The following is a 20,270-nucleotide window of genomic DNA, read 5'->3' on the forward strand; positions in this document are numbered from 1 at the left end:
CCACAGAGAGCTCCTGCTTCTAAGTTTTCAGGTGCAGCCTCAGGTCTTGATGCTCTGACAGGGCCCTCCTGCCACAACTCAGCCAGCATGCTCACACCTCCCTTCTCTCCAGCCTTGTCCTCTCAACTCCTCATATGTCTGTGTATCCCAGTCTTGCTCAGTCTAAGCATTCTATCAGATTTCCTATGAATTTAAACATCAACTTGTAAAAACACTTTATATGCTTTCATGTTGTTCCCATTAATTTTTTTTAACTATCCTGAGGTAAATAAGATAGGTACTATTAATTTCTGTTTTAAAAATAAGAAAACCAAGGCTCCCTGAACTGGACAACACATCCCAGATCCCAGAGCAGCCAGCAGGCGAGCAGAGGCTTGGGCAACCCTTCCTTCCACTATAAGTGGGCAGGGCGGGGCAAGGACTGCTTTCTATCTTCCTTTAATCCTCCCCAATACTTGGAATGGTTCTGGAAACATAACAGATCCTCAAGGGATGTTTTCCAATGCAGGGCCAAAGGCATCCTGAAATGAAGTCATGGCTTCTTCTGCAACTATCATCTATAGTCTCAAAGAGAATAGTGAGTGGGGCTGGCTGGCAACACTCAGTCAGACACATTTCAGTGACCAGGTGGGTAAAGGAAGAAACCAAACTCCTTCTCACAAGCCACACATCTGAAAACGTCACATCAACCCATGGCAGTCAGGAAGACGGCTTAGATCTTCTGCTGGGGGTCTTCTCACTGGGGGACTTGCTCTGCCTTGGCCATCTCTCAGGGCCTGATGACTCTACTGGATCCCTCCTCTCTCCTCCCCCACTACCTTCTTACACCCGATATAATGAACTAGTGAAAAGCTTGCGCTTTGGAGTAAAGCATATCTGGCTATGCTGACCACTCTGACTGGCTATGTGACCTTGGGCAGGTCACTTCCAGAAAGACTCAGCATTCTCAACTGAGGATACCACCTACTCCTTATTCCAGAAAGACTCAGCATTCTCAACTGAGGATACCACCTACTCCTTATTCCAGAAAGACTCAGCATTCTCAACTGAGGATACCACCTACTCCTTAAGACTGATTTGAAGATTAAAACTAGGTAAATGCTTGAGACATAAGAAACACTCAATAAATGGTACAGTATCTTTCTTCTAAGTGTTTGGAGGAGGTGAGAGGGGTGAGGAGGTAGGAGAGGTGAGCAGAGGATATTAAAAATTATTAAAACTGTTCACTAAACACATATCAACGTCATCATTAACTCAGCAGGAAGAGCCAATGTAATTTTAAATGTATTTGGAGTGCACAAAGATTTTTGTACAAAGATTTATTCTTGTATTATTTAAAATGGAAAAAAAACCAAAAAACCTAACCACCAAAACCATTAACTCAAGTGTTTTAAGTTTGTTAAAAAGAGTGAGACAGAGGCAGAAAGACAGAGAACTTTTAAATAAATTATGGTACAGCCATATGGTGAAGTGTCCTGCAGTCATTAAAAAATGGTATCTTAAAGAATACTGAACACATGCATTCTCAAAGAGAGGGAAAAATTGGCTCTTGATGGGGAGGGGGTGAAAAAATCTTAGATATTACAATGATTTGTGGCCTCCAGAGACCATGGTCCATAAAAAGATACAAAGCATATCTGTGGTATTAAACTTCACAAGGGTCGGTGGTGGGGGAGTGGAGTGATTAGGAAAAAACTGTCTAAAAATTAGTCTCCTTAGGAGGAGTAATAATGAAAAACTGGCTGAGAAACACTGGATTAAAGATACATAGAAATATTCACAATATCTCACATCAAAATAAGTAGGTTACAAAATATAATAGTATGCACAGTCCAAAACATTCTAAGATATATTTCAAAATGGTAACTGAAGTTATTTCTGGCTGGTGGGATTACAGGGGTTTATTTTCTTCCATATACGTTTTTTAAAAGTACGTTTCACATTTTCTACAGTATTTTTTTTTTTTGAGGAAGATTGGGCCTGAGCTAACATCAGTTGCCAATCTTCCTCTTTTTTTTTTTTCTTTTTTCTCCCCAAAGCCCCAGTACATAGTTGTATACCCTAGTTGTAGGTCCTTCTAGTTCTGCTATGTGGGACGCCGCCTCAGCATGGCTTGATAAGCAGTAAGTATGTCCTCGCCCAGGATCCGAACCAGTGAACCCTGGGCCACCAAAGAGGAACACATGACCCTAACTGCTATGCCACTAGGCTGGCCCTACAGTATTTTTTTTAATTTGAGAATTATACAAGATGACTTTTTAAAATGTACTTTGGTATTTAATGAGTGGATTTTACATAGAAATATGTAGAGCTATTCTCTCCTCAGGCATCCTCTGAATAAAATGTCCAGGAAGAGGTAGAGGGGGCTACACTAATATTTCTGTAGTTATCAGCCTCCAAATGTACAAGTGTGTTGGGTCACAACAGAGTGAGAGCGAGTCTAACGTCACCACGGAGTGGCTTTCCTTCTGTTCGAGTTACCAGAGAAGACCATCTGCCTCAGAGGGGAAGTGTGCGCACACCCTGATTCCTACATAGCCCCAGTACACTCAGTGGCTGATGCTTCAGGAAAACTATGATTCAGACCCCAAAGGAAAAAAGGAACAGAATTCAATTTTTAAAAGTTCTCTTCAAAAACAAAATCCCTAAAACAGAGGGTATCAGTAGCCTTTTACTTCACTAAGGATTTCAGCAAGTCTCTCACTGTGTATCTCAAGTTCTGCCTTAATCCTTGACACATTCACAAATTCTTACAACATTCCAATACACAACACTGCTACTCATTATTAAAATCACAACCTTACTATTTGATTTAATGAAAGCCACAAACTGCGACTTTCAGAACAGCATTCAGAGACAGGAGTGAAAAAAACCTCTTCCAAATCAGTAGTTTCTCTTTCCTCAGAAAACAGGCTCACCTTTAAAGCACAAATTATAATTTGTCATTATCAATTACTCAATTTATATAAAAATCAATAATTCTTTGATAAAGACTGTTGTAGAACAGATTTTTAAAATTTAGAAGAAAAAATTATTCAAAATCTTATGCCTTAATTTCACTATTACTGTTAAAATAATTTTTAAAAACTCACCCATTTTGGTGCTATAACTACTGACTCTAGGAGACAGAGCTAGAAGAGCGAGCCCTCTCCTCCCTCAAAGTAAGATCAGGATACGACACTCTGAGAGAGTGGTTTTACAACCACGGAATCAGCAGGGCCAGGGTCATTATCAGATTGGCTTTCCTGTCACACTAGGGATAATTAGGTTTGTGGTGGCATGTGAGGGTGGCACAATCCTGTGTCCCCAGAGCACATTACTACCTGACAGGATCATACAGGTGAGAACTGCTAACGTCTCTGCAAAACCAAAGCCTCATCTCCTAACACAAGAATTCAGTGATTTCTGATCCATCCTCTGACAAGCTCCTCTTCCTAACTCCTCTTGGCACCCTCACTATATTCCTAACCTGGACCCTGATGCTGTCCCAACACACAAGCTGCAAAGAGAAAAAGACTAGGCTCCTCATTTCCCCCCTTTGATTATTTATGTAAACAACTCCATTAACCCGTTCTCCTGAACAGGTCAAAGGCCGATTCACAGCCTGGAGGGCATGACGGCTGCACTTTGTGAAACAGGAACTGGACTCTCCTCACGGTATTTAACTGCTGACCTTTTCAGCCGCTGAGGCGAGTTGTTTAGCGAGCATTCAATTGGGCCAAGTCTGAATGTGCCAGCAACTCCCTGTCCAATCTCTGGTCCTTATTTAATGCCAGATAAAAACTGAGTGATGACATTGGTCAGGCCAAAGAAACTTTGAGAACCACTACTTTTCAGTTAAATCAGATGCTGTATTAAGAAAACCTATAATGCTTTCTAGCATTATGCATGCTTTCTATCAGCTAGACAGACTGTGGTAAAGCTGGAATTCAGTGTAAATCATCCTGAAAATACATGAAGCTGACTGAATCCCCATACTGAAAGACTGCAACTAATACTAATACTATAAACTTATTATATGGAACTTACAGATAGGTTAGAAAGCCACATAAATATGTTTTAGTCACTAAAATACTTTCATTAATACTCTATTATTTATGTAGAAAACTTTAAAATTTTCCCAATGAATTAATCAGTTATCAAGCTCACATGAATTAGGCCCACTCTGTTTTATCTTTTAGTCCTATAATAAGTCAGCAAAATTTGACATTTATCTTACTAGATATTTCCCACTAGCCCTAACCAAGATAGATACCAAACACTCCAGATTCTCTTCAGTGCATAATATCCAGAGTCACAGCAATTTCAGAGACAATCTAGTGCAATTTTTTCACTTTTAGAGTTATAGAAACTGAAGCCTAGAAGTGATCTGTGCATACAAGTAGCCAGAACCAGGACAAGAACTCCAGAACCCTGGATGGAGTGAGACTAAAAAAGAAAGAGTAGCAAGTACAGAAACATCAACTGATAAATTTCAGATGGAAAAAAGGAGGAGAGAAAATATCATGCAACTAAAAACTAAAACTATAGTTACACAGCTGTTTTACAGTAGCTCCAAATAAAGTATAAAAAACTCAGCAATACATGTTATAAAACTATAAACTTCTAGATGCTTAGGCCTAAAATTTTTATCACACACACAAATTTTCAGGAACAATGGCCATTTTTAGAAAAAGTTACATTTGTCCCTGGACATAATATTCATAATTTGCTTTCAAAACAAACTCAAAGTAAGGATTGGACTTCAAGCTTCCAAGCTGATCTGCTTGTAATAGGTCTTTCACCTCCGGTAGGTATTCGCTGAGCTGAATGCCTACAAACACAAACAGAGACAGGCATTTTTATTTTCGTGAAACTCTCAAATGAATTAAGATGATTGATGATAAAAACACCTGTGCTTCTATTTAAACTATGACGTCACTCTGCTATTGGGAAATACTCTGTTCTAAATTCCTTCCATCTGTCAAACATACTTGTAGGCCTAACAGTATGATATTCTAAAGAAGAGGCTGCTTGAGTGTTTTTTCCCGTTAGTGGTCAAAATAGCCAATCTATTTAAAGTCTTTAATAAGATCTCAAATATTTTCATTTTTCTCCACAGTTAATCATTCCTTCAATGTGGAATTTTTAAACTAATAATCACTTGAAAACAGTTTTGTTTTTGTTTTTTTTGTGAGGAAGATCGGCCCTGAGCTAACATCTGCCAATCTTCCTCTTTTTGCTGAGGGAGACTGGCCCTGGGCTAACATCCGTGCCCATCTTCCTCCACTTTATATGGGATGCCGCCACAGCATGGCCCGACAAGCAGTGCATTGGTGTGCGCCTGGGATCCGAACCGGCGAACCCCGGGCCGCCGCAGCAGAGCGCACGCACCTAACTGCTTGCACCACCGGGCCGGCCACGAACACAGTATTTTAAACAATTATACATTAACCTATTTGGGAAATAATTTAGCAGAAATACTGTCATGCAAGCTAGCTACAGTATCTCAAAATGTATTATAGTTTAAATCTAAAACTAGACAGGTGGAAGAATCATTTCTTCATCAGTCTTCTATAGAGTTGGAAAGCCAATGAGCACTGATTAAATGGATTTTTTAAATTGAGATCTGTGTCGTTAGAAAAAAGTATGTACAATTTTCTCATTTGATAATTAAAACTGGAGGAAAATTTTTAAATTAATAAGACAATATTTTATAATTTGTTATGTTACCATAAGGTTCTCAAAATCAAATACTGGGTTTTTTTAATACCCTCACACTGCCTAGCACCATATTTTGCATTTAATTGTAATATAATAAAAATCTGGGTTAATAAATGTTATAAGACTAAATCCAAAATATTTATGCATCATTTATTAACAATTAACATACTTTCAATAAAGGCTTTCTCTGTAAAATAGTATTATATTTGTGAAAATATCACATTAATTTCTGAAAGACCAATTCTCTAAAGAAACTTAATGTCTTACTTGACTTCTATTTTTACAGCGCATGCCCTCTATTTAGACCTAATATTTGATGGACCCTTCATTTTCTTTGGAGCATGGGTAGAAACTCGAATGCCTGCAGCGCTCTGGTAGGCAGCATGAGGAAGGTGGCCTGAGGGTCTTGGTAAACGTAGAGCCAACGCCCATCCAAAGGGGGCAGCGCTCATCAGCTCCAGCTGACTGGTGCCAGGTAAATATTTCAGCCTGGTGTAGGCAAATCTTTTGATTTTTAAGAGAAGTCAGAAAACAAGGCTTTGAGATATATAAATAAGAACTCTTCTCAAATATTAAATGCAGGTGATTAATTAGAAAAAGTTTTAAACTCCAGGTAATGATATGTGCATTTTGTTCCATATGTATAACATACTTCAACAATTTGTAAAAACAAATGGGAAAGCTCCATGTGGGTAATTCAAACATATCTGCAGGATGAATTCATCCCACAGGCTGAAGTAATTGTCAGGCTGTCAAAGCCTATGAAATACAATGTGAGGCTATCTACATCTCTCCACCTTCAGAATCTGTCCTTTAAAAACATTTATTGTTGTACATGGAAGCTATATTATTAAAAAGGTTCCAAAAATAAATGTCTTTGGCTTGCTGTTATAATAAATATATATCTTTTTAAAATATGTATTTATATAATAGTTGCTACTTGTTTTTGTCCTTTGGTCAAAATTTAATTCTTTTTGTAAAATTGTAACTTTCCATTCCTGTTTTCCATCTTGATTTATAATCTAAGAATAGCAAAAACGGCAAAGTCGCCTTTAAATAGCACTAAATACTTGATTAGCCACAATTCAGTTCTGCGGGACTTGTACAAGAACTAACTTCGTGGAAAGCATCAGATTTGGGTCCAAATGCCTTCTAATAACCTATTAGGCTCAAGTGAAGAATCTCTATAACAGTACAGAGAAACCAACCATATCCAGTTATGTCTTCAATTCCAAATACAGAAAAGAAAAAGCTTTATAGATATATTTTAGCTCTTTCTGAATTTCAAGTATGTTCAAGCAAAAGGTATTTTCTTTTGCTACATTCCTTTCTTCATCATTTAATTTTTATTTATTTTTTGACGATGAAAAGGCTTAGTTAACCTTTGTGTTATTTGCTCATCTTTGAAAATGAAAGCACTCATTAAATCTACTGTCAGTGGGGGTGACCAAGTTTCCATTTTCATAAATAAAAGTCCAGGTCAATGCTGAGGCAAGTTCCAAGTAATCTAGTCATACAATTGCAGTTACACTTGACTAGTTATAAAAGACACTAAAAATCTGAAAAGTAACGCCAGGAGATCAGCACAGACAGGCTCGAAGATGAAAGCTTCTGGAACGCAAACACTGCAAGCTGACTTCTCTTCACCTTCAGAGCACTGGTGGGTGTGGTTATCCCACAGCACTTCTCTGAGACCCCCTTCATTTCACTTGGTTAAGCCAGTGAGTCTAAAATACAGAATTGCAGAATAGAATCTATTACAGAGGAGTTGGGGCTATGAATCTGCAAAATAATTCTAGGCATTCAAAGAACAAATATTTACTGAGTGACGACTATGTATGGGGTACTGGGCTGGACATGTTTTATGTAGATTAAATAATGTATCTTGGAGATATTTGTATGGGAAATTTTCCAATGTGTGTAAATGTCAGTGTAATGAATAAAATTCACATCCATTTAGAAGGACTGCTGAATTTAAAATAGCTTTTTGTCATTATGTATTTCTTCCAACTGGTATTAAGGAGACTGTCCTTATATTTGAAAAGATTGGTAAACACTAGGTTAGCCTATTTTGCACACTGCCTGAATTTAGCATCACATATTTTGATCTAATAATTCTATAATAAATATGAGCCACACTTGTTTTTATGTATAAAATGTGCAAAATCTCTCATCTCTAGTCTAACATTCTCCATATAGTAAGCTCCCAGTAATATGAAAAGAAGTGAAAGTCATCTTTCTTCCTGAGAATAAGCATTTTATCTGTAAAAGCTTCTTTACCTGTTTATATCTTGATCAGCAAATGGAATTTTGCTCACTGCTTTGGGTACAAAACATAGGCAAAACATACTCCCTTCTTGTTTCTTTTTTATTTTGTTCCTAAAATGAATTTTTGAGTGTTAATGTCCAAAATGGATTTGTAAAAACATTTTGTAATTTGTTCTTAAACATGGTATGGCCAGTTTAGTAGGGGGTATACCAAAAAAGTTTATATCTCATTTCAAGTTTTCAATCTTCACAAGAGTGAACTGAAAAACTAAAGGAAACGATTACTTCTTTCATATGGATTTTTGGTATCACAACCACCATTTGAATCCACTCCTTGTCTGCCCTGAATCAGCATGGAGACTTCGACCACTGCAGTCACCCAGGACCCACGTGGATGGAGACTTCACCTTGACACATGCTCCCCCAATTGGAGGAGGAGGAAAAAAGCCCTTTCTTTACCATGCAGCACTTAATGAGGAGAGTACGCTCTAAGAAATGCATCGTTAGGTGATCTCGTTGTGTGACCATCATAGAGTGTACCTACACGAACCTAGATAGTATAGCCTACTACACACCTAGGCTTTATGGTACTAATCTTATGGCCCCACCATCACATATGGGGTCCGTCACTGACTGAAATGTCATTATGCAGTGCATGACTGTATTTTAAACAAATCTTTCTAATTCTGAGTATGATACTGTTTAATCTTAAACCACTCTGGCATTTGACACACTGGCAAATCCCCATTATTCTAAGATTTCTAAAACTGAGGAGTGATATCATAATTTCCAATATTAACAAACCACTTACCATCTTTTAAAAGTTTCTGTAAGATTTTCACAAATATACTGTCTTTAGATACTTCAATTGGATCATCTTTACCATCTGAACTGGACCAGCTAGAAAACAAAATCACCGTGAAGGGAAAATGAAATCATGGACAAATCTAAAATAAATGACTTCTGTTTGCTATTGTGGTTTTGTTTTGACGGTGGTAGGGCAGTGGAGAATCTTGAGTTTTGCGATACTGTTTCAAATTATTTAAATAAGGGAGCTTTAAATGTTAGATATACTTAGAGTCGCTATATCAGATATAAGATGCGACACATAGGTAGCTATTCACCCAATATAACTATCATGTATTTGATGTCAAAACCAAGTAGTGAGGTATCTTTCCCCCCAAAATTCTGTAAGTAATTATCTAGTAAGGACTCCAAAGTGGGATCTTTCAGAGTAGTTACAATAGTTACAATATGTTATAACATACTCTGTTTTTCATAAAAGTAAAACAGCAACCAGCATCCAGTACAATGCTAAGTTTTCTTTAGTTGAGATTATCTACTACTGAAATACAAACACACAGAACCACTGCTTCGTAGTAACCAAAGAACATATGACACATGATACCTTAAAGTTTTTAAACAAGAAGCCAGGACAAGGAATTCCACAAATGTCAGCATACTTTTTTATGATTAGGAAGGAGAATCAAGTAGGCAGAGCTAGATGCTTCAGAGAGTGACCTCCAAGACCAAATTTAACAACAATTTTAACTTATTTGGGAGTGATCAGAGGAAGAAATGCTTTAGTAAAAGTAGTTCTACTGCAATTTCTCAACACCACAGGAAAAAGGAAAACTGTAAGCAGGGAAGGCTTTTAGCACTCAAGTCACGGTCTCTTTAAAATTCTTTTCCTGGAAACAATCCATCCTCCAACTGATTATTCTCAGTCTTTCTTTACCACTACCTAACACTACCATTCCCATGATGGAAACTCTCCTCTGCAGAAAGGAGATGACTGAAAAAGAGGTCTAAATAACTTAGAAGAGGCCACTGATCCTCAAATTGTCATAACTTTTAAAAAAAAAAAAAAACAATGTAGCCTCAAGTCTTGTTTGGCAGAACTGGCCCGACTTCAGTGAAAATAAGGAACGTACATATTTCTGTGCAAACTGACAGTCTATATTTTAAAATCAAAAGTAGAGCTTTATTATACCAGTGGCCCTTAATCCTTAAGTTATTCCTTAATTATTGAATAAAAATTTTAAGATTATTAATGCAACCATTAAAATTTTCATCATAGTTACAGTACAATTAGGTTAAAAAATCATTTATTTATGATATCATAATCTTCCTAAAGAGTCCTTTTCCAAAACCATACCTTAGATTCATGCTATGAGAACTTACTTATCTCTCTGAAGAGCTTTGCAAAGGATTTCCAGTTTTAGGTCATTTATATTTACATCTTCCTCCTTCACAGCAAAGCAAAAAATCTTCATTAAGTTCTGATTTTAAAAAATACATGCTTCAATTTGAGTTACGTCAACTCCTAATTCTGCATAAATATTATTGCTTTACTTTAATTGATAATTTAAAAAAATTTCTCTTTCTTCAAGATGTTAATGCTACTCAAAAGAGTAAGCCAATTAATAATCTTGTGTGAATTAGTTTCTGATTATTCTGTGAAAATCTGACTTATCAGGAACCTTGAGATGGTTAAGATTTTAAACAAGGTAATGTAAAAACCAACACGTTTTTAAAATTTACCAAACTACTTTCAACTGCAGGGCCAACTATTTATCCTACAGAATTTTCATTATAATCTTTTTTTTCAAAGAAGGTGAAACAGTTCTTAGGGTGAATACTATGAAGAATAAATTGATAAAGCAACATATTAGATTGAGAATCAAATAATAACAATAAATGAAAGGGAAAAAATATCTTAGGACTTTGAAAAGCAGCATTTTTTATTTGTGCATGGAAAAAGACATCTGGCAATGTGTGAGAATTACCAGGAAATGGAATCTCTTGACAGCTTTTCTAAAGAGCTATATGTATTCCAGGAGTTAGGGGTAGCTAAACCAGACAGTCTTTTTTGTTAACACATTTTCACAATTGGCTAAAAGAGGTATTTTTTTTCTCTTTCTATATGTATTCAATTCTACAGAAAACCATATATAAATTGTGACACTCGCCTGTGATCACCTCAAGTGATTTGACTTACCTCATCAATATATTCCAGCAGGTCCAAAGCTTTCTTGAAATCATATTCATTTGCTCTTCTGTTTTCTTCACAGATATATAGCTATAGTAAGTTAAAATAAGGTTGAGGATTATTTTAAGTAATCATATAACCAAGACTAGAGAAAAGAAGTCATTACGTCTTTCAAGTAAGTTGTAGGTATTTTTATAGTAAAAAACAGTGTCAAATTTGGAAATTATACTCCAGTTACCTCATAATAAATTGTCTTTTAAAATATGCATATGTTTAATCAGTAATTAATTTGCATAACTTGGTATATAGACCTTTAAAATGTCAGTAAATTTATATTCTTAGGTTCAAGATAGTATACACATTTCAGTATTCTTTTGAGCATACTCTTTGCAATAAACTGCTGCCTTTGCACTTTTTTGTGTGTGTGAGAAAGATTAGCCCTGAGCTAACATCTGTTGCCAATCCTCCTCTTTTTGCTGAGGAAGATTGGCCCCGGGCTAACATCCGTGCCCATCTTCTGCTACTTTATATGTGGGACGCCTGCCACAGCATGGCTTGATAAGCAGTGCATAGGTCCGCGCCAGGGATCCAAACCCGTGAACCCCGGGCCACCAGAGCCGAGCACATGAACTTAACCATTATGCCACTGGGCCGGCATCAGCCCTTACACTTTTGAAGCTGGCTATAATGCTTTTGAAATGTTTCCCTTTCAAATAGTTTTAAAAAAATGAGACTGGGGCAGGCCCAGTGGTGTAGTGGTTAAGTTTGCATGCACCGCTTCAGTGGCCTGGGGTTCGCAGGTTCAGATCCCAGGCGCAGACCTACACACCGCTCATCAAGCCATGCTACGGCGGCGTCCTGCATACAAAATAGAGAAAGATTGCCACAGATGTTAGCTCAGGGACAATCTTCCTCAAGCAAAAAGAGGAAGATTAGCAACAGAGGTTAGCTCAGGGACAATCTTCCTCACCAAAAAAAAAGAGAGACCTATGATGAAGCATGCAGTTGGTCTACAGTTTACTTAAAAAACAAGAAAACAACAACTACAAAAAAACCAGGAAAACATAGACCAACATGTTACCAGTGGTTATCCCTGATTGGTTAGATCATAGCTGACTATATACTCATTTCTGTATTCTTCAAATTTCCTGTAATTTTATCATTAGAAAAATACTTGCCTTATTAAAAATATCAATTTGAATTTTTCCTATCTTCTTTTTCCAACTATTTAAAATATAACAAATTTCTTTCTTTCTTTTTTTTTTTTTGTGAGGAAGATCAGCCCTGAGCTAACATCCGTGCTAATCCTCCTCTTTTTGCTGAGGAAGACTGGCTCTGAGCTAACATCTATTGCCAATCCTCCTCCTTTTTTTTTTTACCCCAAAGCCCCAGTAGATAGTTGTATGTCATAATTGCACATACTTCTAGTTAGTTGCTGTATGTGGGACGCGGCCTCAGCATGGCCAGAGAAGCAGTGTGTCGGTGCACACCTGGGATCCGAACCCGGGCCGCCAGTAGTGGAGCACGCGCACTTAACTGCTAAGCCACAGGGCCGGCCCACAAATTTCATTTTTAAATATTGCACATGATCCTTTAACAGCAAAAGACAATACTCAAACCATTTCAGAAAAAAACTATCTACTTGTTTTCATTGTCTTTTAACACTTAAAAAACAATACTTTATTTCATTGTTTCTGAACATCTTTTTTCTCCAGTGTTAAAATCTCTAAAATTGGAATGTGGTATTAAAATTGATGGTGTATCACAGTTGGAATGTGGTATTAAAATTGATGGTGTATCACAGTAAAACTGGCACTACTTTTTCCTTCTCAGTGATACATAAAATAATGGTAAGTCTTACAAGCAACAGCATCTTAGATTTTTAAATTAAATATGCTATTATTAGGAAAGGCCGTTGTGAGCTCAATTATAGGAAATCTGTTACTAATAATGGGTAAAATACTTAAGTTTTTTAATTGTTTGCTTTCTTTTTAATATAATTAGAGCAAATTCAAGGTGATCCTATGACATCACTCTTGTATTTGAAATGCTTTCTTGAAAGGAAAGAAGAGAAGTAAATTTAAGGCTACAAATGTACATAACACCAAAACTATCTTATCTAGGCTGCAGCCCATAACCTAGCGATGGCCTTAGGAACAGGTTATGTTGCAAAGGAAAAGGGAGAGGACTGTACATATAGCCCATGTAAACCAGTTCCTTAAACTATTTTTCTTATGGAAGAGCCTGAAATGAATCTCATGGTACATAGTTGTCCTATACTGGAAAAGCAAAATACAAGTAATTTCTTCTGGTCACCTGGATAAGTATCTTTAGGAACAGGTGGAGATATATGGGCAAGCAGAGGCTGATCCATTGCTTTCTGCTAAGTGGCATCCTGCTCTCAAACAGCTTCCAATAACTTATTCTAGGGGAAAGTTATCAAACAGGAACTGGAAAGATGACCCCTCTTAGGAACTATATTACATGGCCCAAGAAACACCGGGGATGTTTTGAGACAAAGAAATGGTGCAAGGATTTGAAGCACATACGCCAATGAGTTGTGGTGCAGTCAATACTGGCATTGCACTGAGACTTAGCTGTTTTTCCGCTAGCAGTTGTTCAGGTAGGGTCTCCTGGTGCAGTAGAAAGCGCTCTTGCTCAGCCATTTCTAGAATTCAAAATGAGAGGGAGTAAACTTTCACTTTTGCTCTGTCATAAAACAAGTCTGAATTCAAAAAGAAAAACATCTCTAAAGGGAATCTCATCACTATTCAATGATCTTAGAATGTTATTAATTCTGCTTCTTCTTGATTCCTGATTATATTAAAACATATTCATGGTTTGCTCTAAGTCATATGAATTATCACAGAAGCCAGAAATAGTTAGGAGGGGAGAGAAGAGCTAAGAAAATACACCCTGCTTGAAGAAGTTGTACAGGAGATGCTCATTTCATGAGGCACAAGTCCCCCAAATCTGGGGTTTCTCAGTCCCATTTTATGGTAACTCAGTATTAAGTGACTCTTTCCAGCAGAGTTTCTATTATAATTTCATTCACTAAAGGAAATGATCTATTTAAAAGCCACTATGGGTATATTCCAGGAAAAACAAAACCTGGATGATTATGTGCCAAACCTATTAACTAGCAATGGTTATCGCTATAGGACGAGGTGAGAGGGGCTTTTACTTACTATAAACTAGCCAGGCTGCAGCCCATTACCTGACTTCGCCCATGAGAATGTGCTGGAGTGCAGGGAAAAATGGTTGAGTACTCTATGTAGCCTCACAAACACAGCAGTCACAGCCAAATGGAATGACCAAAGCACAAATATGCTCATTCAAATACTGGCATCATTCCACATGATCCCAATTTTGTAAAAATTAAACAAAACATTTTTGTGCAACTTCCACAGGTAGAAAAACAGACTGGGAGGGTACATAAAACAGTAACAGTAGTTATCTCTGGGGTGGTGGGATTATAGACAACTTATTTTTTTGTTGTGTTTTTTCTATGATTTACAAATTTCCATAAGAAATTATTTATATAACCAGAAAGTTATTTTTAAAAAACCTGCTCCCTACAATTAGATACACTGTGATAACAGTCTGTAGAAAATTATTGAGACCTGAAAATATTCCCATTGTGTTAAGAAAGCAGAAATTAAGAAGTGATCAAATTCAAAATGATGACCAGAGCTCCAATGATACCTGGGGGGCGGGGGACGGGATGAGAAATAATAAAGCCTTGTGTTGAAATATTTTGAGTAACATGATCTAATTTTGGTAGCCAGGCTCAAACATGGCTTCCCCTTTCAGACTATCACCCAGCCTTGCAGAATATACACACACGTCTCTAGAACAACAGGCACTACTACTGCTTAAAAATAAAAGGTTGAAGGAAGATCCTCCAAAACAGTGAAAAATAATTTTAATAATAAAAGTTAAATGCTAATCCTATGACTTACTGCATACTTAGTATGTGTAAGACATGTTTTTCAAGGAACACAGAGTACCTCTGATCCTTACAACTACCCATTTTAGAGATGAGGAAACGGAGGGTAAATCAGCTACCCAAAATCACAAAGCTAGTAAGCTGGAGAAAATATCTCAAACCAGATCTGTCCATTTCTGTCCAGATTCTACCACACCCACTCCTCTGAGGAAAAAACGACAGCAGTATAATTTGAATCCAGACCTCAGACGTTGGAGTCTGTGGCTAAGCCTTGCAGCCAAATACCCATATTTGCATATACCTCACCCCTGACCACACAGCTGAGGTTTCTCCCTTCAATTTTTATTTTGAAAATTCCAAACCTACAGAAAACTTTAAAGAAGAATACGATGTGCACTGTATACCTAAAGTCACCTGCTGTTAACATTTTGCCAACTTAGCTTTACCTACCTACCTACCTAGCTACCTATACGCTTCCCCCTCTAAATTATATGAAAGTTGCAGACATCACGACATTTCACTTCTAAATACTTCAGTATGTATCTCCTAAGAACAAAGACGTTCAACCAGAATATCATTATCAGGCCTAAAGAATTTAACACCAGTACAGTAATATCATCTAATGTTAAGTATGTTCAAATTTCCCCAGTTGTCCCCAAAAAGTTTTATCATTGTTTTGGTTATTTGCGGGGTGACTGAGGAGTCAATCAAGAATCTCACACTGCATTCGGTTGTGATGGCTTTTAGGCTCCTTTAATCTAAAACAGCCTCCTGTCATTTTTTTTTCCCCATGTGGCTGAATTTGCAAGTCCGGGCCAACTGTATTGTAAAATGCCCCCAAAGCAGGATTTATGTAATTGTTCTCTTGTGATTAGATTTAGGCTGCACATTTTTGGCAAGAATGTAACACAGGTGGTATTATAATATTGCCACATTACCTCACTCCAGGAAGTACGTGACGTGAGTTTGCCTCACTGCTCGTGATGGTATCTGCTAGATCTGTGTAATGATACTCTGAAAACATGAGAATATCCTCTTCCCTTAACCCCTAAACCCAACAGTTTTAGCATCCTTTGATGACTAATTATTCACCACGGTTGCAAAATGGTGATTTCCCAAGTCAAACATTCTTTCTACATTTATTATTGGCATTCTTTTTTTGTAAAGAAGCATTTCACTGACCCCTCCCCTTTTGGGTATCTGTGGATTTACAGATTTTTCTTTCTTTTTTTTTTTTCACCCTGTGAGGCAGACCAGCCCTGAACTAACATCCGATGCCAATCCTCCTCTGTTCTGCTGAGGAAGACTGGCCCTGGGCTAACATCCATGCCCATCTTCCTCTACTTTATATGGGACGCCGCCACAGCATGGCTTGCCAAGCGGTGCTTCGGTATGCGCCCAGGATCCGAACCGGGGAACCCCGGGCCACCGCGGCAGAGCGCGTGCACTTTACTGCTTGCGCCACCAGGCCAGCCCCAGATTTTTCTTTTTTAAACTGTAAAATAAAATCCTTTACCATCATTCTTTTTGGTGTTCAAATCCTCCCCAAACTTGGCCAGTGGGAGCTGTTGTGTTGTTTTACATCTCTATGTTAACCTTGCTTTCTGGCCCAACAAGACTTCCCAAAGATTATTTCTTCAATAAGCCCTTATTTCCTTTTACTCAGAAATGGTAGTTAGAAACCAAAATATGGGTCTAGGTATACCCATGCTACTGGGGTGTCACTGCTTTTAGGCCTTTTCAGTGGACAGAGCCAAGAAATACATTTTTTAAACAATCACGATTCCATCTGATATCTCCAATTCAAATGCAATAATACAGGGTTATTCCTCATCTTCTTTCTGTATTTATATCTTCCTTCTCCTTGATTCTCAAAAGTAATATATTCAATCATTTTCCTCAACCTACAGTATACACAAAACAGTTTCACAATTATGACACCAAAAGTTTTGAATTCTGAAACCAACAGCTTCAGAATTACCACTACCTACAACAAACTAATTGAGTAAAGGTCAAGATTTCTTTGTAGTTCTTCTTGTTCTTAGAATATGAGTCACTAACGGTGTAATCTGAGTACTTTGTTCAAATCATTTGAATTTATTCTTTAGGAATTCTTATTTAAAATGCAAATTACTTTTCTCTAAAAAGAGAATCCCAAGTATATAACTGAGTAATTGTCTAAGGACATTGAATAGGAAGCATTCCTCTTAGAGGAGAGATGGGTCCTGTTTCTAATGGCTCCCCTTAAATGATAATAGGAATGCATTACAAGAGTTCATTGATAGCATCACTGATTTGTATGTCTTCTTGTTCAAATTCTTTCTTTTACCTTCAATTTTTTCTTGCAGTATATCCTCTGAAAAGTCTGAAGCTAATGCAGCCAATTTACTCAAGCCAAGAAGGGTTTTTTTCTTTGCAAAGTAACGAGTTTCCATATTTGCCAAACCCAGAAGTGTTGCATGAGCCTACAATACACAAAATATGAAAACTGATAAGATCCTGGGTACTAATTCAAGTTGAAATAAAGCTTAAGTACAATCCAAACTTGTTTTTTTCCCCTAAGCTATCAATGAAAGATCAAGTTAATATGAGCAAACCTCAAGACTGATCAGTACCCTACACTGACAGTAATTACACAATAAAATATCAACCACCCACACTAATTACTGGGAAAAGAAATATGTATAAAACACTTGCTCCATAATAATTATATATTCACTTCAACATCCTGTCATGGCAAACTTTAAAATTAATTTGAGTACTGTTTTTACTCATAATTTGAACATTTTTATTATAAGAAAATACTCATCACAAAAAAAAGCCAATGACTGTTATTTATATGCTAATAAAATTTTTGTGTTTGATTTTGCTGTAATAGTAGTCAAACCATAATGGGCTACATGTTTTTATTGAGATAGTATAAGTAATGGCAATACCATCATAAATCAAAAAGAATACTTTATTCAAATTATGTGAGAGAATAGAGATACACATTTAAAATAATCTGTAAGTAGTATTTTAATTACTAAAAACTAAACTAATTAAAAACTAACTAAATAAAAAATTGCCTAAATCTGCTCCATATAACTAAATCCCTCTTACCTTTTCTAATTCTTGGCTGTTAATTTCGTGTAGCCAGCTGAGATGTTCATGAGCTTGCAAAAAATTCGCCAACTGTCCGTGCTGAGAAATGGGCTGAGATAATAATTTGCCTCGCTTTCCTTTCTCCAGATACCAACGGAAGAGAAAGTCTGAAAAGTTCTACAAATAACAGAGCCAAGAATCCAGTAATACAATTAAAAAAAATACATTTCTGATAATAAAATATTAAATTTCTTCCAAAGGTCTTAGACTCTAGAATGGAAATCTTGTTTTAAATACTAATCTCCTACATTGTAGGGTCCTCAAAAATCACTTAATTCAATCACCTTATTTGACAAATAAGGACATTCAGAAAGGGGATCTTACTCAAGACTGCAGAGAATCTAGATGTGCATTGTCCAATATGGTAGCCACTGCCCACATGTAGTTGTTTAAACTTAATTAAAATTTTAAAATTCAGTTCCTCAGTCACACTAGCCACACTTCAAGTGCTCGACGGCCGTATGTGGCTAGAGATTCCCATTTCAGACAGCACATATGAGCAAAATCTCCGTTATCACAGAAAGTTCTATTGGACAATGCCGAGACTATTATTCAAGAATGAAAGATTCTCAGGGGTAGAATTCTGTGCCGGATGACCATGTGGGCTCTCATGATAAATCAAAACCTAGAGAGGCCCCAAACACCCAGCTGGTTTTCCCCACAAGATGTTTGCTGAATGCTGGGGTGGTAAGAGGCTAGGCTGGAAAGTTTGAAGACTAAAATGGCCTGCAGTCTCACAGCGCTTAAGAGATATTTCCACTAAAGAGGGAATTCTGCAATGAACACATCAGTCCCATAAGACTTTTGAAACCAGAAATGAAATGAGTATAATAAAAAAATAGCACTGATTTCCATCTTTATGGTTCTTTCATACACCATGTCCAAAACACAGTAAAAAAAGTTATAAGACATAATAAACAGAAAAATATGACTAATAAGCAGGCAACAGAAGAAGACCTAACAATGATCAGATTTTGGAGTTAGCACAAAAAGACTTTAAAATAACTACTAAACATATTAAAAACATAAGAGAAACAATGCAAAAATGGATGGAAAATGTGAATAGAGAACTAGAATCCATAAAAAGAATAAAAATCATGGCAGGCACAAAAGTATTTACTTTAGCACTATTGTGAAATACTAGAAATACTAGATAAGCCATGTCCAACAATCAGCACTGATCAAATGAGTTATATCCAGTCCATGAAATACCATAACACCATTAATAATGTTGTGGAATATTTAATGATATGGACAAATATTTGTGATGTATTAAGTGAAATAAGCCGTTGACAAAACTTTTGTCTATAACAATTTAGAGTAAAAAGACTAAAAACTATAAATCAAATGTTAAAAAGGGTTTTCTCTGGGTGGTGGAATTATGAATGACTTTTTATCTTCTTTTTTTGTTTATAGGGGTTTTCTGAATTTTATACAATGTCACTTCTATAGTAAGAAAAAAACTAGTTTTTACATAAAGATCAACTGACTGAACAAACTGGCTTTAAGGAGCAACTTAAATTCACCTAGACAATGTCATAACAGGAACTTTTTTAAAAAGTAAGAAACATGATGTCAAACAAGGAAAACAAGAATCTTAGATGTATGGAAATCTGAGCTCTCTAAAAGTAGCATCCTATGCTCCCAAGATCTTCTATCCAAATTTTTAAAACTCTACCAATATTCATATACCTCAGTACTTTTAATTATAACTGAAAATATAAGAATAGAAATAAAAGTTTTAATGTATTTTTCAAAGGTCAAAGAATCTTTCAGTAATATATATATAAAGAATTGTCTTCCAATTTACAAAGAAACATAAGGTACAACTTAGTATCTAAGTTAACTAGAAAAAGACTGTATCATCTCCCAAAAACTCCAAGTAAGATCTGAAATGGTAAAGCCTTACTACAGGATCTATTGCCTACGTACCCAGTGTCCATTACCTGATCAGCAAACTGGGTCATGTAGCGCTGGAGTCTGGTCTGGTTGTCAGTCTGCTCGCACATTTGTACTAAGATATCAAAGTCACAGTATTTTTCTGCTAACGAAGCAGCCCACGGGTACTGGCCCAGTGTGACTGTGGAAGTAAGAACAGATGGAAAAAAATCCTGTTATTGAGAACTTAACATGTAATAAAAAATATTACTTGAAATTTTACCTTTATTCATACTGTATACTAAAAATAATAGAACAGAAACCTTTCCAGTTACT

General features: G+C 36.6%; 1 protein-coding gene across 2 annotated transcripts in view; it reads right to left on the reverse strand.

Annotated features, from left to right (window-relative positions):
• Positions 1-1,271: 1,271 nt before the first annotated feature.
• NUP133 (nucleoporin 133) overlaps positions 1,272-20,270 on the reverse strand; it is a 53,046-nt gene continuing 34,047 nt past the window's right edge. The window contains exons 19-26 of one of the 2 annotated variants that reach the window (XM_004426883.3): positions 20,003-20,136; positions 18,015-18,173; positions 17,242-17,377; positions 13,513-13,631; positions 10,973-11,053; positions 10,156-10,220; positions 8,783-8,871; positions 1,272-4,813 (exon numbers count right to left, since the gene is read on the reverse strand). In XM_004426883.3, the coding sequence (XP_004426940.1) occupies positions 4,677-4,813; positions 8,783-8,871; positions 10,156-10,220; positions 10,973-11,053; positions 13,513-13,631; positions 17,242-17,377; positions 18,015-18,173; positions 20,003-20,136 (920 nt within the window). In that variant the 3' untranslated portion in view covers positions 1,272-4,676. Of the gene's footprint in view, positions 4,814-7,075; positions 7,431-8,782; positions 8,872-10,155; positions 10,221-10,972; positions 11,054-13,512; positions 13,632-17,241; positions 17,378-18,014; positions 18,174-20,002; positions 20,137-20,270 lie in introns of those variants that run through there. The other variant, XM_087431959.1, reaches the window with a different exon arrangement.

The sequence above is a fragment of the Ceratotherium simum genome, chromosome 6 (assembly GCF_057802395.1).
Source record: "Ceratotherium simum simum isolate JZ-2026a chromosome 6, ASM5780239v1, whole genome shotgun sequence".
Classification (NCBI taxonomy): domain Eukaryota; kingdom Metazoa; phylum Chordata; class Mammalia; order Perissodactyla; family Rhinocerotidae; genus Ceratotherium; species Ceratotherium simum.